The sequence below is a fragment of the Phodopus roborovskii genome, unplaced genomic scaffold (assembly GCF_943737965.1).
Source record: "Phodopus roborovskii unplaced genomic scaffold, PHOROB, whole genome shotgun sequence".
Lineage (NCBI taxonomy): Eukaryota > Metazoa > Chordata > Mammalia > Rodentia > Cricetidae > Phodopus > Phodopus roborovskii.
The window spans coordinates 4677731-4705379 of record NW_026126566.1 but is presented as its reverse complement, the minus strand read 5'-3'; the positions used below and the strand labels follow the sequence as shown (position 1 = coordinate 4705379).

The window sequence follows — 27649 nt, the reverse complement described above, 5'->3', positions numbered from 1 at the left end:
CGGGAACCTCGTGCACGCGCCGTGGTGCCGCCGCCCCCGCCCCGCCCCGCCCCGCCCCGCCCCGGTCAGCTGGGTTCCGCGTCCAGCCTGCTCCGAGCATCCCGGGCGGCGTGAACGGCCCAACCATGTCCGCAGCCATGAGGGAGAGGTTCGACCGGTTCCTGCACGAGAAGAACTGCATGACCGACCTCCTGGCCAAGCTCGAGGCCAAGACCGGAGTGAACCGGAGCTTCATCGCGCTCGGTGGGCAGCGGGTCCCGCGGCGCGGCGCGGGGCGCGGACGGACGGAGGGCGGGCGGGCGGCCCCTCGCGCGTGCAGCGGGGCCTGGGAGCCTCGGGCTGCGGGACGCGCGGGCGCTGACGTGTCGCCTCTGTCGACCGCGAGTGCCCAGGAGCCACAGTCTTGGGCGCGGTGTCCCGCGGGGTGGAGGAGCCCGCCCTCACCCCCGGACCCTTCGGGTCGAGCGGGGCTTCCCGGCCGCTGCACCGCGCGGGCCAGCTGGGAAGGAGGAGAGGCAGGGGACTGCCCTGTATGACTGACTAGTCCTGGCAGGCCCTCCCGGGGGTGTTGAGGCTGGGGATTGCTCAGTATGCTCAGCCCAGGCGGGCCCTGCCCAAAGAGTGGAGGCAGGGGATTGACTGGTCAGCATACCCAGCCCAGGAGGGCGCTGCCCAGGGAGGAGAGGCAGAGGACTCCCCAGTGACCTCCTTGTGGTCGGTTTGTCTCCGGTAATCGAGGCAGGAGAGAACGCCGCCTCGGGAAGGCCTAACCTCCAAGTGTGGGTGTGGGCGGGGACTGTCTCTTTAGAATGTCTGCCTGGTCACCCAACCCGTTTCTCTCCTCCGGTCTCCAGGTGTCATCGGACTGGTGGCCTTGTATCTGGTGTTCGGTTATGGAGCCTCTCTTCTCTGCAACCTGATAGGCTTCGGATACCCAGCCTACATCTCGTAAGTGGCTCGCCCTGCAGCCGTACACTCCCCTCCACAGCCCTCCCCATTCAGGGCTTGTGGGCCCTTTAGCCCAGGTTCTAGAGACAGAAGTCGAAGTCCCACAAGGTTAATGTACTGCTTAAGATTACACATTTGGGAGCCTTGACTTGTTCTCTGATCTCCTGTCAGCTAGCCAAAAGTGGCTTTTTTTGTTTTTGTTTTTGTTTTTTTTTAATCAGATTATACTGACAAGGAATTGACCTTATCCAGGCAGCATGAATCGTGGAGGAACTCAGTTCCCCACATTCTGGCAGACAGACTTCTGCTGCTATCAGGAGTGAATTGCACCCGGTTGATGATGGCTTATGGCAGTTTCTACCATATGTTTTTGTACACAGTAAAACCCAATTAAGAAAGTTAGAACTTTCTTGATTCAGACATTCAGGGCAGGTGAGGGCCTTTGACCTTATTTATTTGATCTTGGGTCTTCACACTGTAGCCCTATGGGCCTAGAACTGGTTATTTGTATCGAAGGCTGACCTCACCTAGCTTTAGCTTTTCTAGTGCTGGGATTATAGATGTGTGTCACCGGCCTGGCCTAGCTTTTTGATTTTTAAAAGGGCCAATTATTGGGTTAGTGAGATTGCTCAGTGGTTTGATGTTCGACACCAGGTCTGAACCCGAGTTCGGTCCTGGGCCACTCAAATTTGTTTTGAGAAGTCAGTTGTTCTGGATAAAGACCAGCTACTGTGTGACATGCTTGCCTGTGAAGTTGGCCACAGAACTGACTCCCCAGGCTCCCTCTCATCTCTACATACCTCCATGCCATTTGCTTGCTCCTTCCCACAACAGATGAAAAATGGAAATGACAAAAATGTAAGGCTTTTATTTTAATTTTTAAAGTTTTATTTTTTTTTTTTTATGTATGGGTGTTATGCCTAAGTCTGGGCACCATATGTGTGCCTGGTACTGGAGGAGGCCAGAAAAGGGTGTTGGATCCCTTGGAACTGGAGTTCTGTACAGTTGTGAGTCACCATGTGGGTTCTGGGAATCAATCCTGGGTTCCCTGGAAGAGCAGTCATTCCTCTTAACTACTGAGCCTTCTCTCCAGCCCCAAAGCCAAACATCAAAAGCAAATTTGTAAATACCATAGCAAACCTTATAAAATACATCCTTATAAAATAACATCCCTAGTTATATAAATTTTTCATGTAATTAGAAAATAAATCATAAGATTAGGATCTAATGAATACTATTTATTTTAATAACTTATGTTTATTTTAAGATATTTTATAACTTATCATTTCTCTGTCCAAATCAGAATGGTTCCTCTCCACAAATGAACTTTGTTTCATACTATAACCAATTAGTTCGTGTCATCCATTTGATTTCCGAAGCTTCTCAGCCATAGTGATAAAAATGAAGGGTGAAAACATTTCATTGGAGGCCAAGACACAGATAATGTTATTATACTGTGTGACTGTTACTGGCCAGATTGGAACTTAACATATGCTGGAAGGGGAAAAATGTTTTTATTGTTTTGTTTCATTTTCGAGATAGTCTCAAATAGCCCAGGCTGGCCTCAAACTTGCTGTGTAGCCTAGGCTGACCTTACACTTCTGACCCTCCTCTCTCTACACCCCCCCCCCCTGCTGGGATTAGAGGCAGTGCTACAACAGCTACTTTGGAAATTTGTTTTGAGAAGTTAGGTGTGGCATCAGGTTGAGAAAGGCGTTTGCTCTCCGGGCATTACCTGCTAATGAAGCATCTGGGTTTTGTGATTGCACCAAGGATCACTAAGGCAGACTAGGAAAATTGGTTTGGCTCTCGTTGCAGTCAGTAAAGGTAGAGAGAAGCCCTTTTCATGATATTTGATGTTAAATGTCGACAGCAACCTTGCTCAAAATAGCTATGCGTGTAGTAAAATTACCCTGGAATGTACTCTTTAACCTGACTCTTTCTGTTTGTGTATTTTACTTGTAACCCTTTTAAAAAGGTAACTTTCTGAAGCATTTTCAGGGGTGCGTTTTATAGTTGTTTCTCTCCTTTTACCATGTGGGTTCTGGAGGTTGAACTGGGGTTACAGGTTTGGCAGCAAGCCCCCTCTCTATGAGTCACCTCGCCTGCTCCAAGAATGTGGAGTTTTAAAAACATTGATGATATAATAACCTTCATTTTCCTATACCAGTGCTACTTGATAGAATTGTTTGATAAACATAACTTCCTTGTTGGCATGAGTAGGTTATTTATGTGAGCTGTAAAGGGTTAAGTCTGTGTCATGGAGCTGGAGAGCCTTCTCAGCAATGAAGAGCAGAGGCTGCTCTTGCAGAGGACCCAGGTTTGCTTCCCAGCACCCTGATGCAGCTCATAAACTGCCTGTACTCCAGTTCCTGGGGCTCATTGCTCTCTGCTGGCCTCCACAGGCACCAGACATGGGCATGGTGCATGTACATAAATTACATATATCATACATGCAGATAAAATACTTAAACATAGAAAATAAAATTAAAAAAAATTTTTTTTAAAAAGTCTGTTTCTGCCAGGTGATGGTGGTGCATACCTTTAATCCCAGCACCCAGGAGGCGGGGGCAGGGAGCAGGGGGCAAAGGGCAGAGGCAGGTGGATCTCTGTGAATTTGAGGCCTGGTCTACAAAGCCACACAGAGAAACCTTGTCTCTAAAAAGCAAAGCAAAGAAAAGAAAAGGAAAAGAAAAAGTCTGTTTCTTAGCTGGGCATGGTGGTAAATACTTTTAGTCCCAGCACTTGGGAGGCAGAAGCAGGAGGATCTTAATGAGTTCAAAGTTATCATGGTCTACATAGTGAGACTGTGTCTCAAAAAAAAAAAAAAAAAAGTTTGTTCTGGATGGATGTAGGTCCATGTGCATGTGCAAGTTTGTGTGACTAACAGTGGGGACAGAATTAGGTTGTGTTTTTTTTCTTTTTCTAGAAGTAATCTTAGACTGAGCTATTTCCAGTCATATTCAAAGTGATTTTTTTTTTCCAAGATAGGGTTTCTCTGTGTAGTCCTGGCTGTCAAAGTTATTTTTAAGTTATCATTTTCAGCTTTGTTATTTCTTTATTTGTTCATTGTCTACTTAGCCAACTACATATTATTGGCTTTTTTTTTTTTTTTAACCTTACAAGATGTTCAGTGTTTCTGTTTGTTGCTAGAAGTTCTAACAGCAGACCTGGTCATTTCTAAGTATGGGGGGGTAGATTTTTCCAGGTTTTAGAATTTAGTAAGTGTGCATGCTTTATTTTCTTTTCAGTTTTTATATTTTTAGACAAAGTGACCTTTGTAGTACATTTTAATAAGAGTTAGAACAACACTAAAAATATAATAAAGACATTTAGTGATTTATGCAAAAATTCGGAAAATAATATTCAGGGTTATGCCACTCCCACTGGTATGAGAGAGAGGCTGGTCTTTTTTGTAGGTCCAGCTCTTTCTGTCTTTAAAGTCAGCATGGGATTCTGTGACTCGGGTAATCATTGGAGTCATTCGAGAGGCTTAAAAATATTGATGGTGTCTGGGTCTCCCCGCCCCCCCAGCTCTTATCTAATGGGTCTGGGATATGGGCCTGGGCTTGGGGGTTTTGAAAGGATTATTAATCTTTTACACTTTTTAAAGGATTTTCAGGTGCAGAGAGTGTTGAGAGCTTCTTGTAGAGTGGCAGTAATAACCACCACACAAGTGCCCTTTAAGTGTGAAGACTGGGCAAGAGGGAGGGAAAAATAGCCGCCTGTTCCCAAGAATAGTCTAGAGACCTCCTCAGTGCTCTGCTCTGTGTAGGACATTCAAGAAAAAAAAAAATGCGATTTGTACACAGTAAAAAGCATACCCCTTAGCCAATAAATATTCAGGCAGCCAGTACGAATTTAATTGTCTGCTCATTGTTTAGCTCTGATTATTGTGATTGTCCTTAACAGTGGTGGTTTTGAGTAGTGCTCAGATCTTTGTTTCCTGGGGATGGGGTTAGAGAGCTTGCTGTGCGAGCATGAGTACCCAGCACCCACATAAAAGCTGGGCGTATGTGCATGTGCCTATGTCCCCAGCACTGCAGGGTTGAGGCAGGCAGATCCAGGAGCTCATTGGCTGGGCAGTCTAACTGAAACGGCAAGCTTATAGTTCACCAAGAGGCTTTGTCTCAGGGGAGTAGCATGGAGTAGAGGAGGACACTGGGTGTCCTTCTCTGGCTTCCACGTGGACACACAGAGACACAAACCACATACTCGTGCACATACACCACACCTATATTCTGCATGTCCCAGGCTGTATAACAGCAGGTGGTTTATGAGTGAGGACATTTTTGTTTTGACTTCGGAAGGCTGAGAATTCCAAGACCAAGCCACCAGCTGATATGATGATCTGATAACTGTTATCTGCTTCGGAAATGGCACCAACCTGTGGTGTAGTTGCATGGCAGAAGACACGAACAGCCTCATTCGAGCCACTCAGTCAGGCAAAGCACTATAACCCAATCCCATGCTAAAGGTCCCATCTCTTAGAACTGTCACGTGGGGTATAAGATTCCATCAAACTACTTTGTGGGGCACCGAAGTTCAGACTCTACTGGTTATCTTCACTCGGTCATTTTCCATTTCCCTCGCTGTACTCTTCATTCCCACAGATACTTATTCTCCTAACCTAAGGTTCATCTGCTTAATAGATGTCAACATCAGCCACATACCAGCTGCTGGTGCAGCCCTTTAGATATGGCAAGGAATGAGATAGACACCTACTCACTCCCTTTTTGCATCAACAGTCTGACAGTGAGCAGGCAAGGACTAGGTAAAGTAGTGATAGAATGGTGAACTCTCAAATAAAAAGAGCCAGGAAGCTGTGTGGTAAAGAGTAACAGGGATGGCTCTTTGGATATTTATCGGCAGTGCTATCTAAGATCCTAGGCATGAGCTGGGACCAGCCTGGCAGAAGCAGCTGCAAGGACTATGGCCTGAGGTGGCAGCAGCCTGGCTCTGAGAGGAAGGAGTGCTGAGGTCCGGAGGGGTCTGCAGAGGGTGAAGCAGACCGTGAATGAAGTGTACCTTCCACTCCAGAAGGCTGTCTTTTTTCTGGTTGTATCAGAGAGGATTTAAATAAGGGGTCACATGATAGAACTTCCCAGGTAAAGTGTACATGGCTGCTGAGATGTCTGGAAGGGATCTGTGATCTTGCTTTTAAAGGTCTGCCAGAATTTATTTCCTTCTTTCCTTGCCTTTCAGCTTTGTTCTTGTTATTTCCTCCCCTTGTAGCATTCACTATAGGAAGGGGCATACAGATTGCATCTAAAGGTCAGTATTGGGCCTAGAGATTACAGGGTGTGGAAATGAAATTTGGAAAAGCTCATTTGGCGCCCTGCCTTTTTCCATTACTCACCCCCTTGAGAAATTCATGGGTGAGGCTCAGGTGCATCTGGCCCCAGGTCAGACTCACTGAATGCTGGAGCATGGAAACAGTGAGGAGTAGGTAGGGGGCCAGTGCCTTCGCCCAGGCCTCCTTCCCAGTGCTCACTCTGCTTTTCTGTGTACACAGTTCTTTGAGCTCCCTGACCTCTGTGCTTCTAGACTGCCTGGCATAGACAATCTGAAAGCTAATTGCAGCCTTTTTGTGTTACTGAGAACTATTAACAGATTTACCTTCATCTCCTTCCCTCTGTTACAACAGGCAGCAACAGACCCTCTTATAAGGACAGACTCACATCTCCCCCCATAGGCCAGCATATACTGCAGTGGCCAGCATGTCCACAACCTATGCAAACATCTCTACTGTCTAATTAGAAACATTTTTGTCAGCCCCAAAAGGAAATAATTCACAGTCACTTCCATGTTTCCCCTCTCAACTCCTGGGATTGGCTAACATTCTGTCCCAATGGATCTGCTCTGAGCATTCCACTTAGGTGGAATCATGTGCTTTGTGGCATTTACTGGCAACACTCAGGTAAGAGACCCTGAAATCAGAGAGGCTGGACTCTGTGCCTTCATGCATAGAGCTCATGCCTGAGACCTACAAGGACCGTGGGCAGTGTGTGCTAGTTCAGTGGGGGAATCGTGAGGCAAAGTCTAATGACTTGATTTTCTGTTTTTATTATTGCTCTGCAGTGAGAAGAAAGGGGGAGGGCTGGTTTTCTGTCCTACTTAGAAAGCTTTTGGCTTAAAATTCTTCACAGACCTCTGTCTTTCTCACCTTTTATTTCATATTTGTTTAGAAAAATCAGGCTGCCATCTTCCTGGAGTTGCCAGAATTCAGCCTTAGAGGTCAGATATATATCAGGGTCCTTGTGGGTGACTAATCCATAGCTCCTTTTAGTTTGAAATGACATTCTGTGGTCAGGCACGGGAGCACACACCTGTAATCCCAGCACTTAGAAAGTGGAGGTGGGCTATCAGGAGTTAAGGTTATACTCAGCCGCATGGCAAGTTCACAGCCAGCCTGAAACTTTGCCTACCCTCAAAGAAAAATAAAAGAAGGGAGTTGAGGAGGAGAAACGATTGTCCGGGACAGACACACACACACACACACACACACACACACACACACACACACACACACACGAATGTAGAGAAGGAGATAGAGATGCCATGTTTCCCAAGGTTATACAGGAGCTGGGCTTGATCTGGACCCTGTTACTACACAGGAATGTAACATGTTTAGTCATGTTAGTGCTAATGTTAGAGACTATAAACATGTTTAGAGTTCATCACTCTGGCATCTGTATTTTAAAGTTTTGAAATCTCACATCCCCCTCAGAGATGTATTACTCTGTTTTCTGAATAAGAATTCTGTTTTCTCTGGACATGACAGCATTTCCTTTATTTTAGTACTGTGAAGACAGAGACAGGCAGAGCTCTGTGTGTCCAAGGCCATCCTGTTCTACATGATGAATTCTAGGCCAGCCAGAATTCTCTTGAAAAAGAAGGGTTTTATTTTTTTTCTGAAAAGATTAATCTTTATTATTTTAAGTTGTATGTCTGGGTGGGGGTATGTGAACATAGGTGGGTGCCTGAAGAGACCAGAATTGTTGGACCACCTGAAGCTGGAGTTACAGGCAGCTACCCATGAGCCACCCAAGGGTGCTAGAAACTGAACCTAGATCTTCTGCAAGAGCAATATGAGCTCTTCACTACAGAGCCATCTCTCCAGCCCCAAGAGTGTTATTCTCACAAAGCTGCTGGACACTTGTGTAGCATTTTATTTAGCTGAAAATAACATATATCTTTGTCTAAGGTCTTTGCAAATATTTACTGTTCATAGTGATCTTGCTATGTAAATGCTATGACAATTCCCACATTTATAGACAGAGGGCAGAAGTAACAGTAACTGGCTCCAGGCTTTGCCGTCAGTGGGTGGTAACTGGTGTGCAAGCCCAAGGAGCCTGGCTTCCTGATTTGGATTTTAGTTAGATGCTTCCCATGTGGCCTTAACTGTGTCCTGTAGATTCATGCAGTAACCTTATGTAGTGAAGGAAATTGAACTATGGTGTGAACTTTTTTATTAAATCAGCTCCGTGAACACATTAGCTTTGTGCAGAATGACCCCTTATCTCTCAGATAAGGTCCTCCCACCCATGTACCTGCACATGGAGGCATCTTCTATGTTTTGTGAACATGAACTGAAATCACTATTAACTTCTCTCAGTTACCTGTCTTGTAGCTTTAATTTATCAAAGCTCTGGGGATGTACCCAAGCCTCACACTATGATGCACTGTTGACAGACATCCCAGTGCCTGGCGTTTTGAGAGCAGTCTCAATAAGAAACTTGGGTTAGTCTGGAACTCATTATCCCCCTGCCTCCGTTCTCCTATCCTGGACTTTGATACCATACTTGACATGGATGTTTAGTTATAAAGCCTTTGGTTTTATTGACAATGGTGGTCCTGGTATGATTTGCCCGTGGACTTGCTTACACAGTGTGCATGCCATTAAGTTGGCTTTTGGATCCTTTAGGAAAATATTAAAGGGTAGAGGAGGGCAGATGAGATGGCTCTACAAATAAAGGCGCCCACCCCCAGGTCTGGCTACCCGAGTTCAATCTCTGCCACCCACATGGTGAGAGAACAGACCCTTCTGTCCTGAGCCCGAATGTGCGCTATAGCACACACAGCACCTTACCCCACAGACAAGCAAGTCTTAGGTTAAAGGGGCAAGTGGGATTTTCTTTGTTCTTGTGTAGTAACTGACAGTGCCCACACAGGTAAGAATCTTACTAAAGAAACATTTCCATCTCATTTCTGTTTTGTTTGGTGTGTGGCACATAGTATAAATAGTAAATAAGCAGACTAATTTTATTGTATGACTCATTCTGTTATTAGCCTTTCTTGCTCTCTTGGTTAAATCTTTTGTTTTGAAAACACATATATTCTTCACTGAAAACAAAACAACAAAAAAACAATAGCAAAAAGAGACCTAGGCAGTGGTGGTGCACACCGTTAGTCCCAGCACTTGGAAGGCAGAGTCAGGCGGATCTCTTGAGCTAGAGGCCAGCCTGGTCTATAAAGTGAGTTGTAGGACAGCCAAGACAGGTTACATAGAGAAACCCTGTGACCAATAAAATAAATAAAACAAACATGTGGCTGCCCATAGTTTTTTTTTACCTTCTTTTTTTTTTCTAGGAAGAAGGAAAAATAATTCCCTTATTTACATAGGAGCAAGATAGTTCATATGCTTTTAAATGTCTTTTGTTTTTTTAAGAAAATTATATTTATTTTATGTATATTAGTGTTTTGCCCTTATGTTTGTATGTATACAACGTGTGTGCTTGGTGCCCACAGGAACCAGATGAGGTGTCAGGTCCCCATACTGGTTCTAGACTGGTCTTGAGTTGTCATGTGGGTGTTGGGATCAAACTTGGGTCCTCTGCAATAGCAGCCAGTGCTCTTAACCACTGAGCCCTGTACCAGCCTCCTAAAATGCCACCTGCTGTGAGGCACTGGTAATAGGAAAACTGTCGCTGTGTTAGGAATTCTTGAGTCTGCTGTGACCAGAAGCATGACAAACTTCATGATCCAGATTCTCTGTACCCAGGGGTGGACCTTGATCTCTGCTTCTTCCCTCCTCAGACAGGGCATCCTTGTCTTGTTTGTAGTTTAACAGACTTACTTGTCAGCTCGTTAATATAATTGACTTGTTAAGATCCTAATGATGGGCGTGATTGACTTTAATAGTAAAGTCTGTGCTTTGCAGATACTGTTATTCATTTGACTGAATTGTAACTGAGTAGCACATGAATTAGGTAACGATGTAGTATGTATTAAGTGTGTAAAACTTCACAGGCCTGCTAATATGAAGTTAATTACCAGGTGTGTTACTCCTGGGCAAACAGGCCAACTTAAAAAAAAATTATTTGTTTTTAGTAAGGGTGTGGAGAGAGCAAATGAACATGTGTGGAGGTCAGAGGGTATTTCTGCCATCTGCTTACCCCTTAGACTTTGTGGTTTTTTTAAAGCTTATCTTTATTGTTTTAAATTATATGTGTATACAAGCTTGTGTACATATGAGAGAGTATGTGTGGATAGTATATGTGTGAACGCGGTGTGTGAGGACTCCAGAAGTTAGAGCTGGAATTACAGCAGTGCTGGACTGGAGTCCTCTGCAAGAGCAGCAAGAGCCGCTGGGCCGACTCTCCAGCCCCTCCCCTCAGGCCTTGCTTTGTGGCAGTCTGTCTTCTGAACTTGCTGTTTGCACTTCCGTCCTGTCCTTGTGGTTGGAGTGCTGGGGCTGGGATTATGGTCACAGCACTGTCTTACACGTGGCTTCAGGGAGTGGGATTCACGCTGTCTGGCTCCACTAGCTGAGCCATCTTGCCGGATCCCAGCTTACATTGATAAAACTCAATGCTCTATGTGTAAGGTCACAGGGGCAGGCATTCTGTAAGGTGGAATTCAGGGGTGTGCTCTTCACAGCACACAAGGGAAAACTGACTTTGTCATACTTAGGACGTCCCAGTTTACCTATGGAACTTTCAGACAGTTTAACAATTACGAGTGTTCTCAAATGCTGTTTCCTTTCTTTCCTTTGCCCCATAGTTATTTTTGTTATTTCTTGTCATTTTTTTCACATGCTTAAATCATCTGCTAAAAATGTCAATATTCAAAGATGAAAAGAACTGTGATGTTTTATTCTTCAGTATTGTTTGTGTGGCTTGTGGTTTTTTCTGCCTTGGTTCAGTGGAACAGGTTGTCCCCAAGCAGAATATAACTAACCTGGACTGACAAGGTCTGGATTTTAAATCCACTGTCTTTTCTCCATTTGCTCCTGGCAGAGACTTCTTTTTGACTGGGCTCAGACTCTGCGGAAGCTCTTAGCGAGAACGGCCTTCGTGCCGTAGTGATCTGTTTCTGGTGGTGTTCTTTGGCTTCCTTCATTCTCTTGGCCAAAAGTTAAACTTGTTCTGCAGCCTCCTCCCTGCTTTTCTTAGAGCATTGTTCCTTCAGAGCAATATGCCCACGTTTGTGTTACAGGACACGTGGAACAGCAGGACTGACTGCCGCTGTGTGCGTTGGTCCAGGGCTTTCTACCCCCTTTCTTAAGGGCTTTCGGAGTCACAGTAGTATCTGTCCATCCAGGAAACATATCATTGACATACAAGGAATGGGCAACACTAAAATATGTGAGTTTTCAGATTCATCTACTCTGTTATGTTTACCTTTCATTATGTATAATTCATAGGTAGAACATATTTGGTCATACGTGCTCCACGAGTACAGAAAGCTGACGTTTTTTTCAATTCAGTGACATGAGGAAATGTTGAGATACATGCAGGGCAAGGAATAACCTTTAGGTCTCAAAGAGCTAATGTGTTGTTCAAGGTGTTTAATGGGGAGGGGACACAGATGATATAGTGGGTACAGGTGCTTGTCTTCAAGCCTGACATCCTGAATTCAGCCCCAGCACCAATATGGTAGAAGGAGAGAGCCAACTCTATAACACCTTCATGTGTGTCATGGTATGTGAGTACACACACACACACACACACACACACATTTTAAAAAGCAAAGTACCTAATTGATAGCCGTATTTAAGAGAATTTAATGTCTGTCCCAAGGAAACTGAATTATAATTGGTAGATGAAGGTTTCAATAATTACAACTATACAGATCCTTAAGACAGAAATGCCCTTTCCCCCCCCAGTTTTAATTTGTTAATGACTAGGCAGTGGTGGCACACTCCTTTAATCACAACACTTGGAGGCAGAGGCAGGCAAATCTCTTGAGTTTGATGCCAGCCTGGTCTACAAAGCAATTTTAAAGACACACAGAAACCCTGTCTTGAGAAACAGTAAGAAAGTAAACAACACCTACCCAAACTAAAATGGCACAGTGGTAATGTAAGAATTTTTAAAATCTGATATTATAAAATGCTTAATTTGTAAACAGAGTTTCCTCTTTAAGTAGAAAGTCTCATAATCCCCTGCCCATTCTGCAGAGCCTCCTCTACTGTCAGTATCCCTACCAGAGAGGAATGTGTTACACCTGCACCTAGATGGGTACATCGTAATCCTGAGACTTGCAGCATGATGGAGTCTGGATCAGGGATTGCTGACATTTGGTTTAGGAGGGAGAGAAGACAGGTAGCTCAGGCCTGTCTCATCTTTGGTTGTCTTCCTGTGTGATTGATGCTGCCTTTTAAACATCCTCAGTTCTCAGCTTTGTTTCAACAAGCAAACAAACCCAACTGTGGAGCTGTGAACAAGTAAGTGGGCCAACAAGGATGGAGTCTGCCCGAAGCAACTGTTGAGGCCCAGTGGGCTGGGGGAGACTCATGAATGCCCTTGTGTATCAGTACCAGTTCAGTACCAGAGAAAATATTTTTTCCTGGTTTATCTTCCATAGTTGGCCCAAAGAATGTTTCACTGTTATCCACAATTTTCCTGCTAACCTGTGAACAGGTGAACTTTGGGGGTTTCAGCTAACTCTTCACTCTTGCAGCACATAGAGTTTGGAGTATAACAAAAACCCATCTATAGTTCTCTATTCTCCTTTTAGCCTTACTGATAACATTCCTTCTACCAGCTCTTAGTCAGAAGACTTTTTCTGTCTCTGATTGCTCATCTCCATAAATTATAATTATTACACTATTGTGGACATATTTATTCTGTGCCATTCTGTGTTTATAAATGCATTACATATACTAAGTGCTGTAATTGTCACAGCAGCACAGTACGGTCTATCACTTGGTAGATGAGCAAGCTAAAGCCCAGAGAGACTCTGCCCTTGGTTTGAATGAGTGGTGGGAGCCGGTGGTGAAGTAGGGCAAAGCCAGGCATGCCATGTGCCCAGCTACCCTGACTTAAAGTAATTAGTTTCTGATAGTTCATTTTGTTTAAGTAGAAAGTTCAGATGAGTTTGTTTCATCTGATGGCCTTTGCGACTCTTCTGTTTCTCTGTGTATATATTGAAGGCCTTTTAATCCCTAAAGCACAGATTGTGTCATTGTTAGTGAAGACTGTAAATTAATCTATTAGCTGTTTCCTCAAGAGAGAAGTTAAATGAGTGTGTTCACTTTAGTGTTTGTATTTAGTGATGCTCCAGAGAGAACTGGCCTCATGGGAAGCAGAGTGTGGAGCTCAGTGCTTTCCAATAGAACCCTCCTCTGCCCCACCCCCATCATGATCATTACAGAGACCTAAAGAAGTAAAAGTCTGTTATCCCAATACTCAGGACTGATCTTATCTTCGAAACCCTTCTGAATTCTGTCTTGATCTGTCAGCACACACAAACACTGCTTTTGTTTGTTTGTCTGTTTTGTTTTAACTCAAAATTAGAATGTTTTATACTTAGCAATGTATCTTGCACATCTTTGTCATTGTCCTTTATAAAGGCTTCAGAATATTTAAAATGTGTTTAAATAGATCATTCCCTGTGGAATGAGTAAATGTGTTGTATGGAGCTGCTATAATACTTTAATAGAATGAAGTAGAATGCATTTTGATACCACTCTGTCCTCTTTGACCTTCATTTTCATACGTGTGCACACGTGCATGCACACACACACACACACACACACACACACACAAGCATGGTCAGGTGCACTAGTGCATTCCTACAGTCCCAGCACTTGGGAGGGAAGAGGCAGGAAGATAAATAGTCCAAAGTCAGTCTCAACTATATGGCCTTAGCCATTTCAGGCCAGCTCTTTTAACTTAAATTAATTTGTTTCTCTTTATCTACCTTTTGCCTTGGCTTTTTACTGCCTTTCCTTTTGTATATCTTACTTTCCCTGCTTCTTGCGGCTGGCTGGCTGGCTGGCTGGTGGCTTCTTGCACCTCTCTTTCTCCTTTTTTCATTCTTTTTTTCCAGCCTAGATTTCTCCTACTTACTCTGTTTGCCAGTCCGTGCCCCCCCTTCTGTCTAGCTATTGGCCATTCAGCTCTTTATTAGACCAATCAGGTGCCTTAAGCAGGCAAAGTGAAACAAATGCAACACATCTTTACATAATTAAATAGATGCAGCACAAATGTAACACACCTTACATCATTAACAAAGGCAGCAGAAACAAATGTAACATATCTTTACACAGTTAAAGTAATATTCCTCAGCAGAAACACATGTAACACACCTTTACACAGTTACATATTTCACAACACTACTGGAACTGACTTTCTCAGAAATAAGTAAGATAGTGCTTTGGAGGTTGGAAATCTGAAATGATGGTTGTCAAGTTTGGCTCTCCTTTGGGATCAACCACACAATTTCCTTTTTTAAAAAAGAAAATCCTTAGTGTGTTTGGGGTATATGTGTTGGGGAGTGGCACATGCTTACCATGGCACTCCTGTGGGGGTCAGAGGACAATATCGGGTGTCAGCCCTTGCCTTCCTTCTTCATTGTTTAAGGTAGGGTCTCTTGTTTCCCACAATGTACACCAAACTAGCTAGCTGTCCAGTGAGCTATGGAGGATTGTTTCTGTCTCCCGTCTGCTATAGCAATGCTGAGGTCAGACAGACATTACTGAGTTTGGCTCTATGTGGGTTCTGGAGGTCTGGACACAGGTCCTAACTTGTGCTTTGCCCACTGAGCCATCACCCAGCCCTTTTACCTATTATCATTTTTGGAAACAACAGTCTGGCTTGAAACTTGAGATTCTCTAGCTTTCACCTTCCAAGTATTGGTATGACAGGTGTGTGACATCCCACCTGACTCCTGAACAACTTTCTGAGCACGTGGCTTTCCTCTACGTCTGAATCAGTAGGTCTCAATTCATTCTAGACATACAGTTTTACCAGTTCCAGGTAGGTGTAGGTGGTCATCAGAAGTTTGTGAGCCAGCAGACTGGAACACTAACTCAGACCATCATCCTCTCATGCCTGATGCCCCCCCCCCCCTTCTGGGGATTAAGATGTTGAGTCTCTGACATTTCCTCTACTCTTTCTGCTCTGTGATAAGTTTGTGGGCTTTGGCTTTTTCTAGTACAGGACAAGGTCTGAGTGGTACCTTCCAAAAACAAGGTTGCAAACCTCCCCTTGTACTTAAATTAATTAGTAATATTGCAAACCACCTATTGTACTTAATTAGTAAATATTAACTGTCCACCTTGTACCCAACATTTTGCTAGGTGCAGTCCAGCCTGGTGGTGAATTGTGTTTCTAATTAAGAAAATGACGTGCTCCAGTGAAGTAAGCAGGCTTTGGAGGTGGTCCTAGGCATAAACCCACCACATGCTATTTCTCTTCTTTGAGCTACAGTTTCTTCCTCTAAAAGAGAAAACAAAAAAGCTAGCCCATGGGCTATTATGAAGGTTTCATTTATTTTTATTGTTTTTGACAGGGTCTCATTCCATAGCCCTGGCTTGTCTGGGACTCAGAGATGCCTCTGCCTCTGCCTCTGCCTCTGCCCTCTGCTCCCTGAAAGCTGGAGCTAAAGTTCGCTATAGTTCATACACTTGCCTGATGTTGGAGAACAGGCTGTGAAGGGATAATGAATCTCACTAATTGACAATGTATTTTCTTTTGTGTTGCTTTTCAGAATGAAAGCCATTGAGAGCCCCAACAAAGATGACGACACCCAGTGGCTGACATACTGGGTGGTGTACGGCGTGTTCAGTATTGCAGAGTTCTTCTCTGACCTCTTCCTGTCCTGGTTCCCCTTCTACTACATGCTTAAGGTACAGTGGCTTCTGAGCAGCTGTTTCCCTCCACATCTGTGTCTCTTTTACCTTCTCTTTCAACTCCATCTCAGGGCTCTTATACTAGGGATAGGAGGAGCAAGGGCTTAGATATTACATACAGTACTTCTTGTCAGATTGCAGCGAAGACAGCAGGAATCATTTCTCCCTCCCTTTGTTTAAGGACTTGGAAGAGCCAGGACAGTTTGTTTGGTAATTGCAGGGAATTGATGAATAATGACTTGAAACAGGTGTTGTCGTTAATCTTCATGCATCGGCGACGTGTGATGCAAGAAAGAAACACTAGCATGTAGTTGACATTCATAGTACCTAATGGAGTCCTTATTGGGGGAAACATGAAATTCCCACAATAGGCTTGGAGAAGAGAATTTCCAGTTGGGTAAGAAAGTCATCTTGGTAACTTTGGCTGGTGCAGTAATCAGAGTTCAGCCCCTGACAAACCTTGTTTTTGGCACAGGACTAGCCCAAGCTGCCGACGTCTGGGAAAAAAACAGGGAACTGAAAGTCATAACTGGATCTCTGTAGGCTTCTGGCTTGCACCAGAGGTGAATGAGAGGGAGAAAGTTGTTGATTTCGTGGGTGTGGTGGTTCTTTTTCACTGAACAGACAAGCTGTCCTCAGATGGTTCCCCAGGTGTCCCCACAATCAGTGGATGTGATGTAAGTAATGCCTCTGCTTCCCAGATCTGCAGACTTGCAAGCTAGAGAAGGTGGGATTCCTCTAGGCTGTCCTCTTCCCTTCTTATTGTATCCATTTTAATGCAAAGCACACATGGCATAGTTTAAAAGTTCAAGTCATTCTGAAAGATTTTGAAAAAAAAAATCCATTCTGCACTTTACTTAAAAACAACTATTGTTGGAGCTGGAGTGAAGGCTCAGTGGTTGAGAGCATTTGCTTCACTTGCAGAAGATCCAGGTTCAATTCCCAGATCCACATAGCCATTTACAGCTATCTTGTAACTCCAGTTCCTGGGACTCTGATGCCTCTTCTGACCTCCATGGATACCATGCAAACATAAGCTGAATACTCATGTACATAAAATAAGAATACTTTTTTTTGTTTGTTTTCCTTTTCTTTTTTTCCTTTTGGTTTTTCAAGATAGGGTTTCTCTGGCTTTGGAGGCTGTCCTGGAACTCACTTTGTAGTTCAGGCTGGCCTCAAATTCACAGAGATCACTTGCCTTTGCCTCTGACTCCTGAGTGCTAGGATTATTAAAGGTGCCACCACCACCACCCAGCTACTTTGTTTTGTTTTTCAAGACAGGGGTTCTCGGTGTAGCTTTGAATGTAGACCAGACTGCTCTGTAGACCAGACTGGCCTTAAACTCACAAAGATCTGCCTGCCTCTGTCTCCTGAGTGCTGGGATCAAAGGTGTGTGCACCCGAGACCGCCGCCATCCCCTCCCCCAAGAATAAATACTAAAAACAAAACACAAAAAGCTCACTTTTACTTCGTTTATGACAGTTTAGTTTTGTCATTTACCTCTGTCTCTCAATAATTCCTGGTCGAGGTGCCTTTTTCTATTTTGTGTATTACCTCTTGATTCCCAGTGAGGAATGATTGGCTCTTCTCCCCCATCCCATGCTATCTGATGCCTAACAGCCTGTCCATGTCCCAGTCACTCCCACTCACTAAATGATGACTGTGAAAATGCTGTTGGCGTTTATGTAGTACACCTGAAGTTCTCTTTACACCTGGCAATTGTTACTTACATATCTTATAACTCATTTACAGTTGTTTAGTTTTAGTTGTATACATTTGTATACTTCATTTTTTTTTAAGCTAAGGAAGCTTGGGTGTGGGAGATTAGATAATAACATGCTATCTCATTCTTATTTTAAATCTGAGATATAATAGATGTAGTTTTCCTTTGCTATCTGATCTTAGCCTTTATTTTTAATTATTATTATTGTTTATTTATTTATTTTGATTTTTCAAGACAGGGTTTCTCTGTGGCTTTGGAGGCTCCCCTAGAACTAGCTCTTGTAGACTGGACTGGTCTTGAACTCACAGAGATCCACCTGCCCCTGCCTCCTGAGTGCTGGGATTACTAAAGGCGTGCACCACCACCTGGCAATCTTAGCCTTTATTTTAACAATCTGTTCACATGTTCCTCTTTCCTTTCAGTCTGTCTAGTTCTTACATTTGCTCATAGTTGCATTCATTCTGCAATTAATGCCATGTGCTGTCATTTTTTTTCAACTATCATAATTTCCGAGTCTAACTATTTTTGCTATTTTACTTGTGTGAGTGTGCAGTTGTGAAGGTCAGAGGATGCTGTCAGGAGTTGTGTCCTCCTCCTATATGGGTTCCAGCTGTCGTCAGTGGAGCTCTGGCACTAGGCTTGCACAGCCGGCTCACTTTGAGCTAGAAACCATCTGAAGTAAAATTCCACATCTTTCAGTTGTGTTTTTGTTCCTGACAGAGTCTGTGGTTGATTATGTTGTTTTTCGTTAGAAACAGCATACTCATCAAGTGTCTTAGTATTTTGGTCTGAAAACCAGTTTTCCTCCAAGGGATTCATAAACTCTGTCCAGCCATGAAAGAAAGGCCACGCCTGTTTATGCTAGGGTTGGGGTGAGTCAGTTCTGGCTTGGGGGGACTGAGACAGCAGAAGAAACAGTGAATGAATGACTCCCCTGCATCTTCCCCTTCCCACACTCAAAGATGTCTCCAAGTTGCAGCTGCCAGAGCTTAAGGAGCGAGGAAATCTTGACCTTTGATTGGTTAGCCCCCTCCTTTCCTCAGAACCTCAGTCTCCTGTGCTAACGTAGGAGGCTGTGTTTGGTTTTATTTTGCATTTTTGTTTCTAGACCTCAAATTTTAAAAGTCACAGAAATTTGATAAATTTGACTAAATAAACATTTTTAAGAACTCTGTGACAATAGGTAGCATAAAACTACATCAAAATGATGGCAGACCAGGAGGATATATTTACAACATTTATCAAATAAGGAACTGATACACAAAATATGTATACATTTCTGTAAATGAAGAAGCAGGCAGAATTTTTATATAGATATTTAATCAAAAAGAAAACATGGTGAATATGAATATCCAGGAAGCACCTCCCCAGTGACATGGGGCATGGAGAGGAAAGGCTTCATCTTACAGTCAGTCCATCATGGAGGGAGGTCGAGGCAGGAGCTGAAGCAGAAAGCCTGGAGGGGTGCTGTTTCCTGGCTTCTTAGCCTGCTTTCTTATATAAACCAGGACTACCTGCCTGGGTGACACCGCCCATAGTGGTCTGGGCCCTCCCACATCGATTATTAATCAAGAAAATGCCTCACAGGCTTGTCCAGAGACAGATCTGGTGGGGGCATTTTCTCAATTAAGATTCCCTCTTGGGCTGAAGAGGTAACATTGGCTGTTCTTGCAGAGGACGTGGGTTCAATTCTCGCATCCACATGGCAGGTGGTAACCATTTTTATATACAGTCCCAGGGGATCCCGTGTTGTCTTCTGGCTTCCATCAGTACCAGAGACATGCTGTATAGAGACATAACATTCAGTGGAAACACTCAGACACCTACAATAAAATAAAAAATAATTAAAATAAAAAGATTCCCTCTTCCCAGGTTTGTGTCTAGTTGACAAATACTGACCAACACAGGGAATAAAAATAATAAAGCCTCATATTTTGTTAGCTAAATTAACAGATTTTTGTTTTGTTCTCGAGACAGTCCCTTGTGACTTTGGCTGACCTTGAAATTGCTGTGCAGTAAACATTGGTATGTGCCACCGGCCTGGCAGACAGTGTAAAGAAAATGCCTGGTGCAGCTGACTGTACAGGGAATCAATCGGACATGTAATGGATGGCAGTGAGCAGCATTTGAGTTTCTTGTTGAATTGAAAAATGATGCCCTCACAATGATGTCCAGAGGAAATGTTCCCAATGCATGAGGCTTGCACAAGGGTGCTGTTCCTTTTGTTAGAGACTAAAGTAGCATTCCTTTTTCGTGTGTGTGTGTGTGTGTGTGTGTGTGTGTGTGTGTGTGTGTGTCTGTCTGTCTGTCTGTTCACAGTGTGAGGTCAGTATCAGTGTTTCCCTCAATCACTCTCTGTGGAGGCAGAGTCTCTTGCTGAACCCAGGGCTCATCAGTTCTGCTAGTCAGCCTAGCTAGCTTGCTCTGGGGGAGTCTGTCTTCAACTGCCAAGCACAGCGATTATAGCCCACCCAGCTTTTGACCTGGGTTGTAGGGGTTCAATTCCTGTCTTCACACTTCACACCAAGTACAACCATCTCTCTCCAGACCCAACATTTCTCTTTATGTCCTAGTTAGTTAGCGCTTTTTTTCTTTCTTTCTTTTTTTCTCGAGACAAAGTTTCTCAGTGTAGCTTTGGATCCTGTCCTGGCACTTGCTCTGTAGATCAGGCTGGCCTGGAACTCACAGAGATCTGCCTGCCTCTGTCTCCCGAGTGCTGGGATTAAAGGCGCGCACCACCAATGCCCAGCTGTCCTTGTTATCTTAGTAACTGTGGACCTGATCCAGAGTGGCTGGAGAAGTGGGTTTCAATTAATTGGCCTGTCAGGATTATCTTGATTGTTAACTGTTGTGGGAGAGCCCAGCCCACCTGTGGGTGGTACCATTCCCTGGGCAGGTGGTCCAGGGCTGTGTAAGAAAGCTAGTTGAACACAAGACTGAGTGCCAGCAAGCATGTTCCTCCCTGGTTTCTGCTTCAAGTTCCTTCAATGAGGGATCTGGAAGCTGAAACATTCTTTCGTTCTCTAAGTTGCTTTTTTTCTGACTGTATTGTCGCAGTTACAGAAGTAAAAATAGGATACTTCAGTAGGATACAAAAACAGGAAAATCTTATCCCTTCCCTGCTCATTTTCATTTATTTATGATTCAGGAAGAACAGTTGTTTTTGTTTTACTTTTTCCCTAAAGACAGGGTTTTACATCAGGTGGTGGTACATGCTTTTAATCCCAGCATGTGTGAGACAGAGGCAGAAACTCTGTCTCAAAAAATAAATAAATAAAAATAAAAAAATAAAGAAAAGACAGGATTTTACTATGTTGCTCAGGTGATCTCAAATTATTGTGCATGGCTTGAACAATTGATTTTTTAATTTATTTTTTGAACAGTTGATTTTAAGTTTAGCCTGTCACCTTTCTGTGGCTATATTACAGAGGCTTTCTAAAATCTAGATTTAGTTATTTTCTTCCTTTATTAATTATACAAGTCTGCATAAATCTATTTCATAAAGTATATACCATATTTTGAGCACATTTCCACCTCTCTTGTTCTCCAGGCAGTTTTTCTTCTACTTTCATGGCATCAGAACATAAATGATAGACTTAAGTTTCCAACCAGTTCATTGTAGCATAGTAGGAAAAGTTGATATATAAAATCTGAATCTGTGTGTGTGTGTGTGTGTGTGTGTTTCTGGGGATTGAACCCTAGGCCTGGTACATTTTAGACAAGCACTGTATCATTGAGCTACATCTCCAGCCTTGATAGACATTTTCTCTGGCATTTGCTTTAATAAACTTCTTGCCAGGATTGGTCCCTGACTATCAGTTTGTAACCTTACTCTTGGGTGGTGATAGCTTTGGAGCCACAGAGGTGTCTGGCTTGTCACATATGGACTCACTATGTCAGTGCCAATGTCACACACATTAGAGCAGTATGTGCCCTCCATCTGAACTGTGGTTAAGAGTGGGCTTGTGTGGTTGGTTGCCTCTGGGAGAGGTATCAGCTGGCACTTAGAAGAGACCTTGATGAAAAATGAGGTCACATCTGTGTGAAAAATAGTTACACAGATTAAGATGGAGTTTTGAAAGCCAATATCTGGGCATTGCCTTGAGAGTTGAACAGTAATTAACCTTATTTTTAATATGAGAACTGGAAAATGCTGAGAATGTAGGTAGAGAGCAGTAATTATTTTACTGTCTCAAGACAATAGCAAGAGGGTACCAGGAAGTACCAAGTGGATAATCGGTTGTGTATTCTACAGAGTAATCACACTGAAGACAGAACTGGAGACATTTGACTCTGGTCCCATCTATTAGCCTTGCAGAAAAGAGAATCTGCCTGGCTGGATTTCCCACAAGTGGTGTCTCTGTAGGTAGATAGCATTTCAGAGGGTTCCACTAATAGTGAGAACTTTAGATGATACTATTGCTCTACTGCTAGCTGATAAAAATATCATGGGGCTAGAGAGATGGCTCAGCAGTAAGAGCATTTTGTCCTCCTCCAGAGAACCCAGGTTCAATTCCCAGCACCGACATGGTGGCTCACAACCATTCATCACTCCAGTCCCAGAAGTATACAACCTCTGTGGACATGTATGTCATAATACATATTTGCAGGCAAGCATTTGTACACATAAATAAATAAATGTATAAAACCATAAAAAGCAGATCATGATTTTCCTAAAATCCTACAGAACATAAAAAGGACCCAAACACCCGGAGTTGCCTACACAGACCTCTTTTGATTCTTTAGTCTGGAGAGTCATTTGCACTTCACCTTAATGCCTTCAGAGACAGAAGTATCTGTCTCTCCATGGATAATTTATTCCTGAAAATAGTCATATTGTGTGAAAATACTAGCCAGAAACACAGCCTTCTCCTTTCTTTGAAGTTTTGCTATTTTGCCCATGCTGACCTGTAGATAAACTTTTCCTTCCTGCTACCAGTTCCCAAATAACCAACACCGAGACTGAATATTAATTTAAATGCTCAGCCAATAACTCAGGCTTATTATTAAGTAGCTCTTACAACTTAAATTAACCCATTTCTATTAACCTTTGTCTTATACCTAATTTATCTTGTATCATAACTAAGGAAAACTTTAACTATGAGTATCTAGTCTTCAATTCCATCAAAGATTCTAGAAAGATGAAATGTTACCTAACGACAGGGACGTCTGGCTGCCTGGACAGTTACCCTAGGTTCTTCTGTGATGTATGGGCACCCAATTTTGGCTGACAGGCCTGGTATATCTGACAGACATTTCTCAGGAGGGAATTTTGAAGGACTGGCCCACCTTGCTTTGGAAAAGTTTGTCAGTCACCCTTTTATTTTTCCTCCTGCTGGTCCAAGTGAGGCAAGGGCAGTTTCTTTGCCCACGTGGCTAACTTTTGCCATAAAGAAAGGAAAACTCCATATGAAGGTGCCTATTATCTTCCCTGATGTAGATTGGTGCTGTCAGGAGCAAGTGTTTCTCACCGTCATGAAAAGCCTTAGGTTATTAAACATATTAAATGCCATATTCTATAAGTCTTTGAAGTGCTTGAAGACCATCTTTTTAAATATGTTTATGACCTTGAAAACATACCTATCATGACTATTAAGTTTAACTACTATAGATGGCCATTAATCTGTATTTCTTAATTATACATTATGTTTTAAAATGAATTGCATAAGCACAATACCCCAGACAAGAGTAGAAACATACATATAGTATAGTAAAAATAGCTTTAAATTTATATCAATAAACCAAAATCCATGCCAATGTAGAATAATTTGAGATTAATGTTTTTTTTTGGATTAAAGTAGATTTAATAATCTACCCATTTTTTCCTATCCTATATCATATTGCTCTTTTTTCCTTTAGAGAGACTTTGAATGTAACTTTTTTGTTTATTTTTTAAACTAAGAGCAATAATAATTTGTAACCAGCCCCTCCTAAATGATAATAAAGATCCATAGCCCATGTTTTAGGAATATGTGCATCGTTCTGTAGACTGTTTGGGGGCACTGGAATCTTTGGGGGAATCTTGAGAAAATCAGGATAATTTTTGGCTGGAGTACTCTGTGAGGCTGGATTATCTCAGCCAGCAGCCTTGAAGCTGTTCTGGATACTGGATTACCTTTGCCATCCATTTTTAGTGGTGTCTGATTCCTTTTTTTTTTTTTTTTTAATGTTTGAGCATTAAAATATATGTCATGTGTCTTGTAGTTCTAACAAACTTATTTATATTTGTAGCCAGGATTTTCAGGGGGTCTTCCTTAATCAAACCTGATCATCTTTAACTTTGAATAAATCTACAGCCATTCATTTTTTTGTGGAAATAAAAGTATAACCGCTTCCCCCAAAGTAACCTATCTTTTGACTTGTATTTTGAAGGCAAGACAGTTTTAAAATACATAGGTTGGTTTAATCCAGCAGGTTTCATAATCCAATGAATTTTAACAACTGTTGTTCCTTCATAGCAATCAGAATATCTAAAGACAACACAATAACATACAGGATCCAGACTATGTATAGTTTTCATTTTTATGTGGCTTTTAAAAATATTACTTTATTCCCCTTTTAAGGACTTCATTTTTTTCAATCTGTGACTGCCTATGTATATTTTTAAACACACTGTAATTCATTCAGAGGCTTTTTTTTTCCTGCCTGGAACTGTTTTTACCAAGCATTTGTAATGTTTTTTTGATTGTACGAGGTGAATCTTACACTGCAATGCTAATTGATAGCATGGTTAAGTTTAGCACATGGCATTGGTGACTGGCTCCACCCCCAGCAGGAGCCACATTTACTGTCCCAGCTCTGGGAACTTGTTGGGCCCACAATTCACCAAGTAGCATGCCGCCTATTGCTTATAAACCACATTTAAGTGTTCCGTAGCAGGGCCTCTTAAAAGAGCCATGGTTGTATTTGTGGCTAGCACTGAGCCAGGAAGCCATCTCTTAAAGGAGCCTTACCTCTGCTTGCTACTAGCAAACAGCCTACCAAGAAAAGGTGGTTACCAAGAAGCCATGCTTAACTCAGTTTTTCAGTTTTTGTGTGTTTAGAATTTTTTTTTTAAAGCTTTCTTGGGTTTTATGTGGGTCTACTATGCCCCATGTTGGGATTCATATATAGACAGACTTTTCTTTCCTGTCCACCAGTTGCCAAATAACTTGACACCAAGACTCAATATTAATTATAAATCCTTGGCCAATAACTAACCCATTCTGTGTGTTGCCATGGCTCATGGCTTTATTTGTCCTCAAGCATGACTTGCTCCTTCCTGTAGCTCCCCTGACTCTGACCTTCTTAGAATTCTCCCACTCTGGTTGTCCAGCCCAGTCTCCCCTGCCTAGCTGTAGCTTCACAGTGACACGCCTTCATACAGTGTAAAGGACTATTCCACGCTGATGGAAACCTGTCTGTTAAAAGCATTCCTCAGCCTGCTTGCATGTCTGTGTGTAGGGTGTGTGCTCACCTGCCTGTGTTCAGCCCCCCCCCCACATCAAACTTTTACATGGTGCTGGGGATCTAAACACCGCCCTTATGCTTGTGTTGCCATTTGTTTACTGTGCAGGCACTTGTTTACTGGTTTTTATTAGTAGGTACCCATTTTAAGAAAAAGGATTTCAGCTGACAAGATGATGGATGTAGTGGGTAACCGTGCTTGCTCTGCAAGCTTGGCAGCTTGAACTTGACTTACAGAACTCACAATGGAGGGAGAGAACTGATTCCTCCTGAAAGTTGACCTTTAACCTCCACACATGCCCCTACACTCACACACGTGTACCATATTTCAATCATACACAATATACAAATTTTAAAATATGATGGGTTTCATTATGACATATTTATATTCCCTTTATTTTCCTGCCATTCTCCCTATCTCTCATTCACAAGTGTTCCATTTACTGTTTATTTTACACATGGTCTCACATACCCCAGGTGGGCTTCAACTTCCCTGTGTAGCTGAGGATGACCTTGAACATCTGATCTTCTGGCCTCACCTCCACACGGTGCTGGAATTATGGGCTGGCCCCACCCACCATGCCTAGTTTTTGCTAGGCCTTGCACCCAGGGTTTTGAGCGCACTAGGCTAACCCTGTAACAGCTGGACTATATTCCCAGCCCTCCTTCCCTCTCCTTTCATGAGATAGTCTCTTTGTAAAGCTCATGCTGGTTCATTAATGATTGTGTTTTTTCCCATCTGAGAAAAGCCTCCAGTTAGCCTTCAGAGAACACTGGGAGTACCAGTGGCTATGTCAGAAACAACCACGGTCCCCGGAGTGGTGGGGGCTTGGGTGTAGTCCCAGAGTGCCAGGTCCTTCTCACCAGTGCTCTGCTCCCCACAGTGTGGCTTCCTGTTGTGGTGCATGGCCCCGAGCCCAGCTAATGGGGCTGAACTGCTCTACAGGCGCATCATCCGTCCTGTCTTCCTGAAGCATGAGTCCCAGGTAGACAGCGTGGTGAAGGACATGAAAGACAAAGCCAAAGAGACCGCAGATACCATCACTAAAGAAGGTAAAGCGTAGGGACAACTGGCGTAATGTGTGGAGATGTGATGTCCCAGGCTCAGACAACAGGCTTGTAGCCACCTTGTCTCTGGGATTTCCTCTGCTTCTCTGTCAGTGACATATTTAGTGTGGCCTTCAGTCATGAGGTTAGAAAAATGACCGGCCCACTGCAGGCAGTATTTTAGAGTATCGTCTATGTAATTCAGTTCAGGTTGACCTGCTTAGTATGGCATTGTAATCATGTCTGCTGCTGGGTGATGGTATATGACTGGAACCTCAGCATCTGGATGAGCATCAGGAAATAATCACCAAGAGGGCTTCCTGTTGTGATGATAAAACCTTCCATCAAAAACCAATGTGGAGAAGGAAAAGGTTACAGTCCATTGCTGAGGGACACCCAGGGAGGGATGCTGCTTGCTGGCTGGCTTCCAGGCCTGTGTTGAACTCTTCTTTTCTTACACAACAGTGGGTGGGCCTCTCTTGTATTCGCTCAGTTCTAGCTTTGGACCAAGAGAGTAGACCCCAAAGAGGAGTTTAGAAACTGGAGGGAAGTGAGGCTGGCCCGCTGGCCCGCTGGCTGGTTTGGATTCACTGGGTATTTCTCACGTAGCTGGGTGAGAAAGACAGACTGTCTTTCTTGTCAACTTTGCCTGGTGATTTTAAGTGAGGAATGGAAGGTAGCTGTCAGGAGGCTTGTGGACAGAGGGATTCTTGGCCGTCATGAGGAGTCTCTGGGCTCCATCAAAACCAGCTGCCACCCTATGGAGTCTCCCTGGCACTTCCGGAAGACTCTGCCTCACCTCCATCTTACCTGCCACTTCCTGTCGTGGGGAGATAGTGGCACAGTGAGCAAGTCTAGATATTTACAATGCTGGCATGGTCCCTTCCTCTGACTCTGGTCACCGTGACAATCTCTGCTGCTTTTGATGATTGAAGGAGACAGGACAGATAGTTCAGGTGATGATATCATCCAACCACTGAGGCTAGATGATTGACCTTCAAGAATTCGGCTTAGGGATGGAGCCATGCTCTACAGCGGCATTTCGTCCATTTCCTGGAAGCCCTCTTAGCCTTGACAAGCCTCAGTGTGTGCTCATCTGCACATGAGTCACCCACGCTGTCTAGTTGCCAGGGAGACGTGGAGCTTACACTAACGGCTCTTGATACAATTTTCTTTCCAACAGTCAAGAAAGCTACGGTGAACCTACTGGGTGAAGAGAAGAAGAGTACCTGAGCCCTGGCTGTGTGCCCCACCCCACTCACTCCTTAGCACTGGGACAGTGGCATAGTCGTTGAATAATGTTGCCTTGGAAACTTTTTGATGTATTAAAAATGGAATGTGTTGTAAGCTGTTTTGCTTTTATTGTCATGTATGTAGGAAGCATTTTCATTTAAATCTAACAC

General features: G+C 43.4%; 2 protein-coding genes across 2 annotated transcripts in view; both read left to right on the top strand.

Annotated features, from left to right (window-relative positions):
* The window catches only part of Stard4 (StAR related lipid transfer domain containing 4), a 1044307-nt gene that overhangs the window by 33060 nt on the left and 983598 nt on the right, over positions 1-27649 (top strand). The gene's annotated exons all lie outside the window — the stretch shown is intronic.
* Positions 45-27593, top strand: Reep5 (receptor accessory protein 5). The gene is made up of 5 exons (XM_051202355.1): positions 45-243; positions 855-948; positions 15889-16027; positions 26084-26252; positions 27430-27593. The coding sequence occupies exons 1-5, from the start codon at positions 126-128 to the stop codon at positions 27477-27479; spliced, it is 570 nt and encodes a 189-aa protein (XP_051058312.1). The 5' UTR covers positions 45-125; the 3' UTR covers positions 27480-27593.

Bases quoted from the DNA above. Each gene is read 5' to 3' on its own strand.
- Reep5 (XM_051202355.1), top strand. From the start codon at position 126: ATGTCCGCAGCCATGAGGGAGAGGTTCGACCGGTTCCTGCACGAGAAG. The intron at 16,028-26,083 runs GTACAGTGGCTT...TGCTCCCCACAG, and splicing joins CCTTCTACTACATGCTTAAG to TGTGGCTTCCTGTTGTGGTG. The intron at 26,253-27,429 runs GTAAAGCGTAGG...TCTTTCCAACAG, and splicing joins AGATACCATCACTAAAGAAG to TCAAGAAAGCTACGGTGAAC.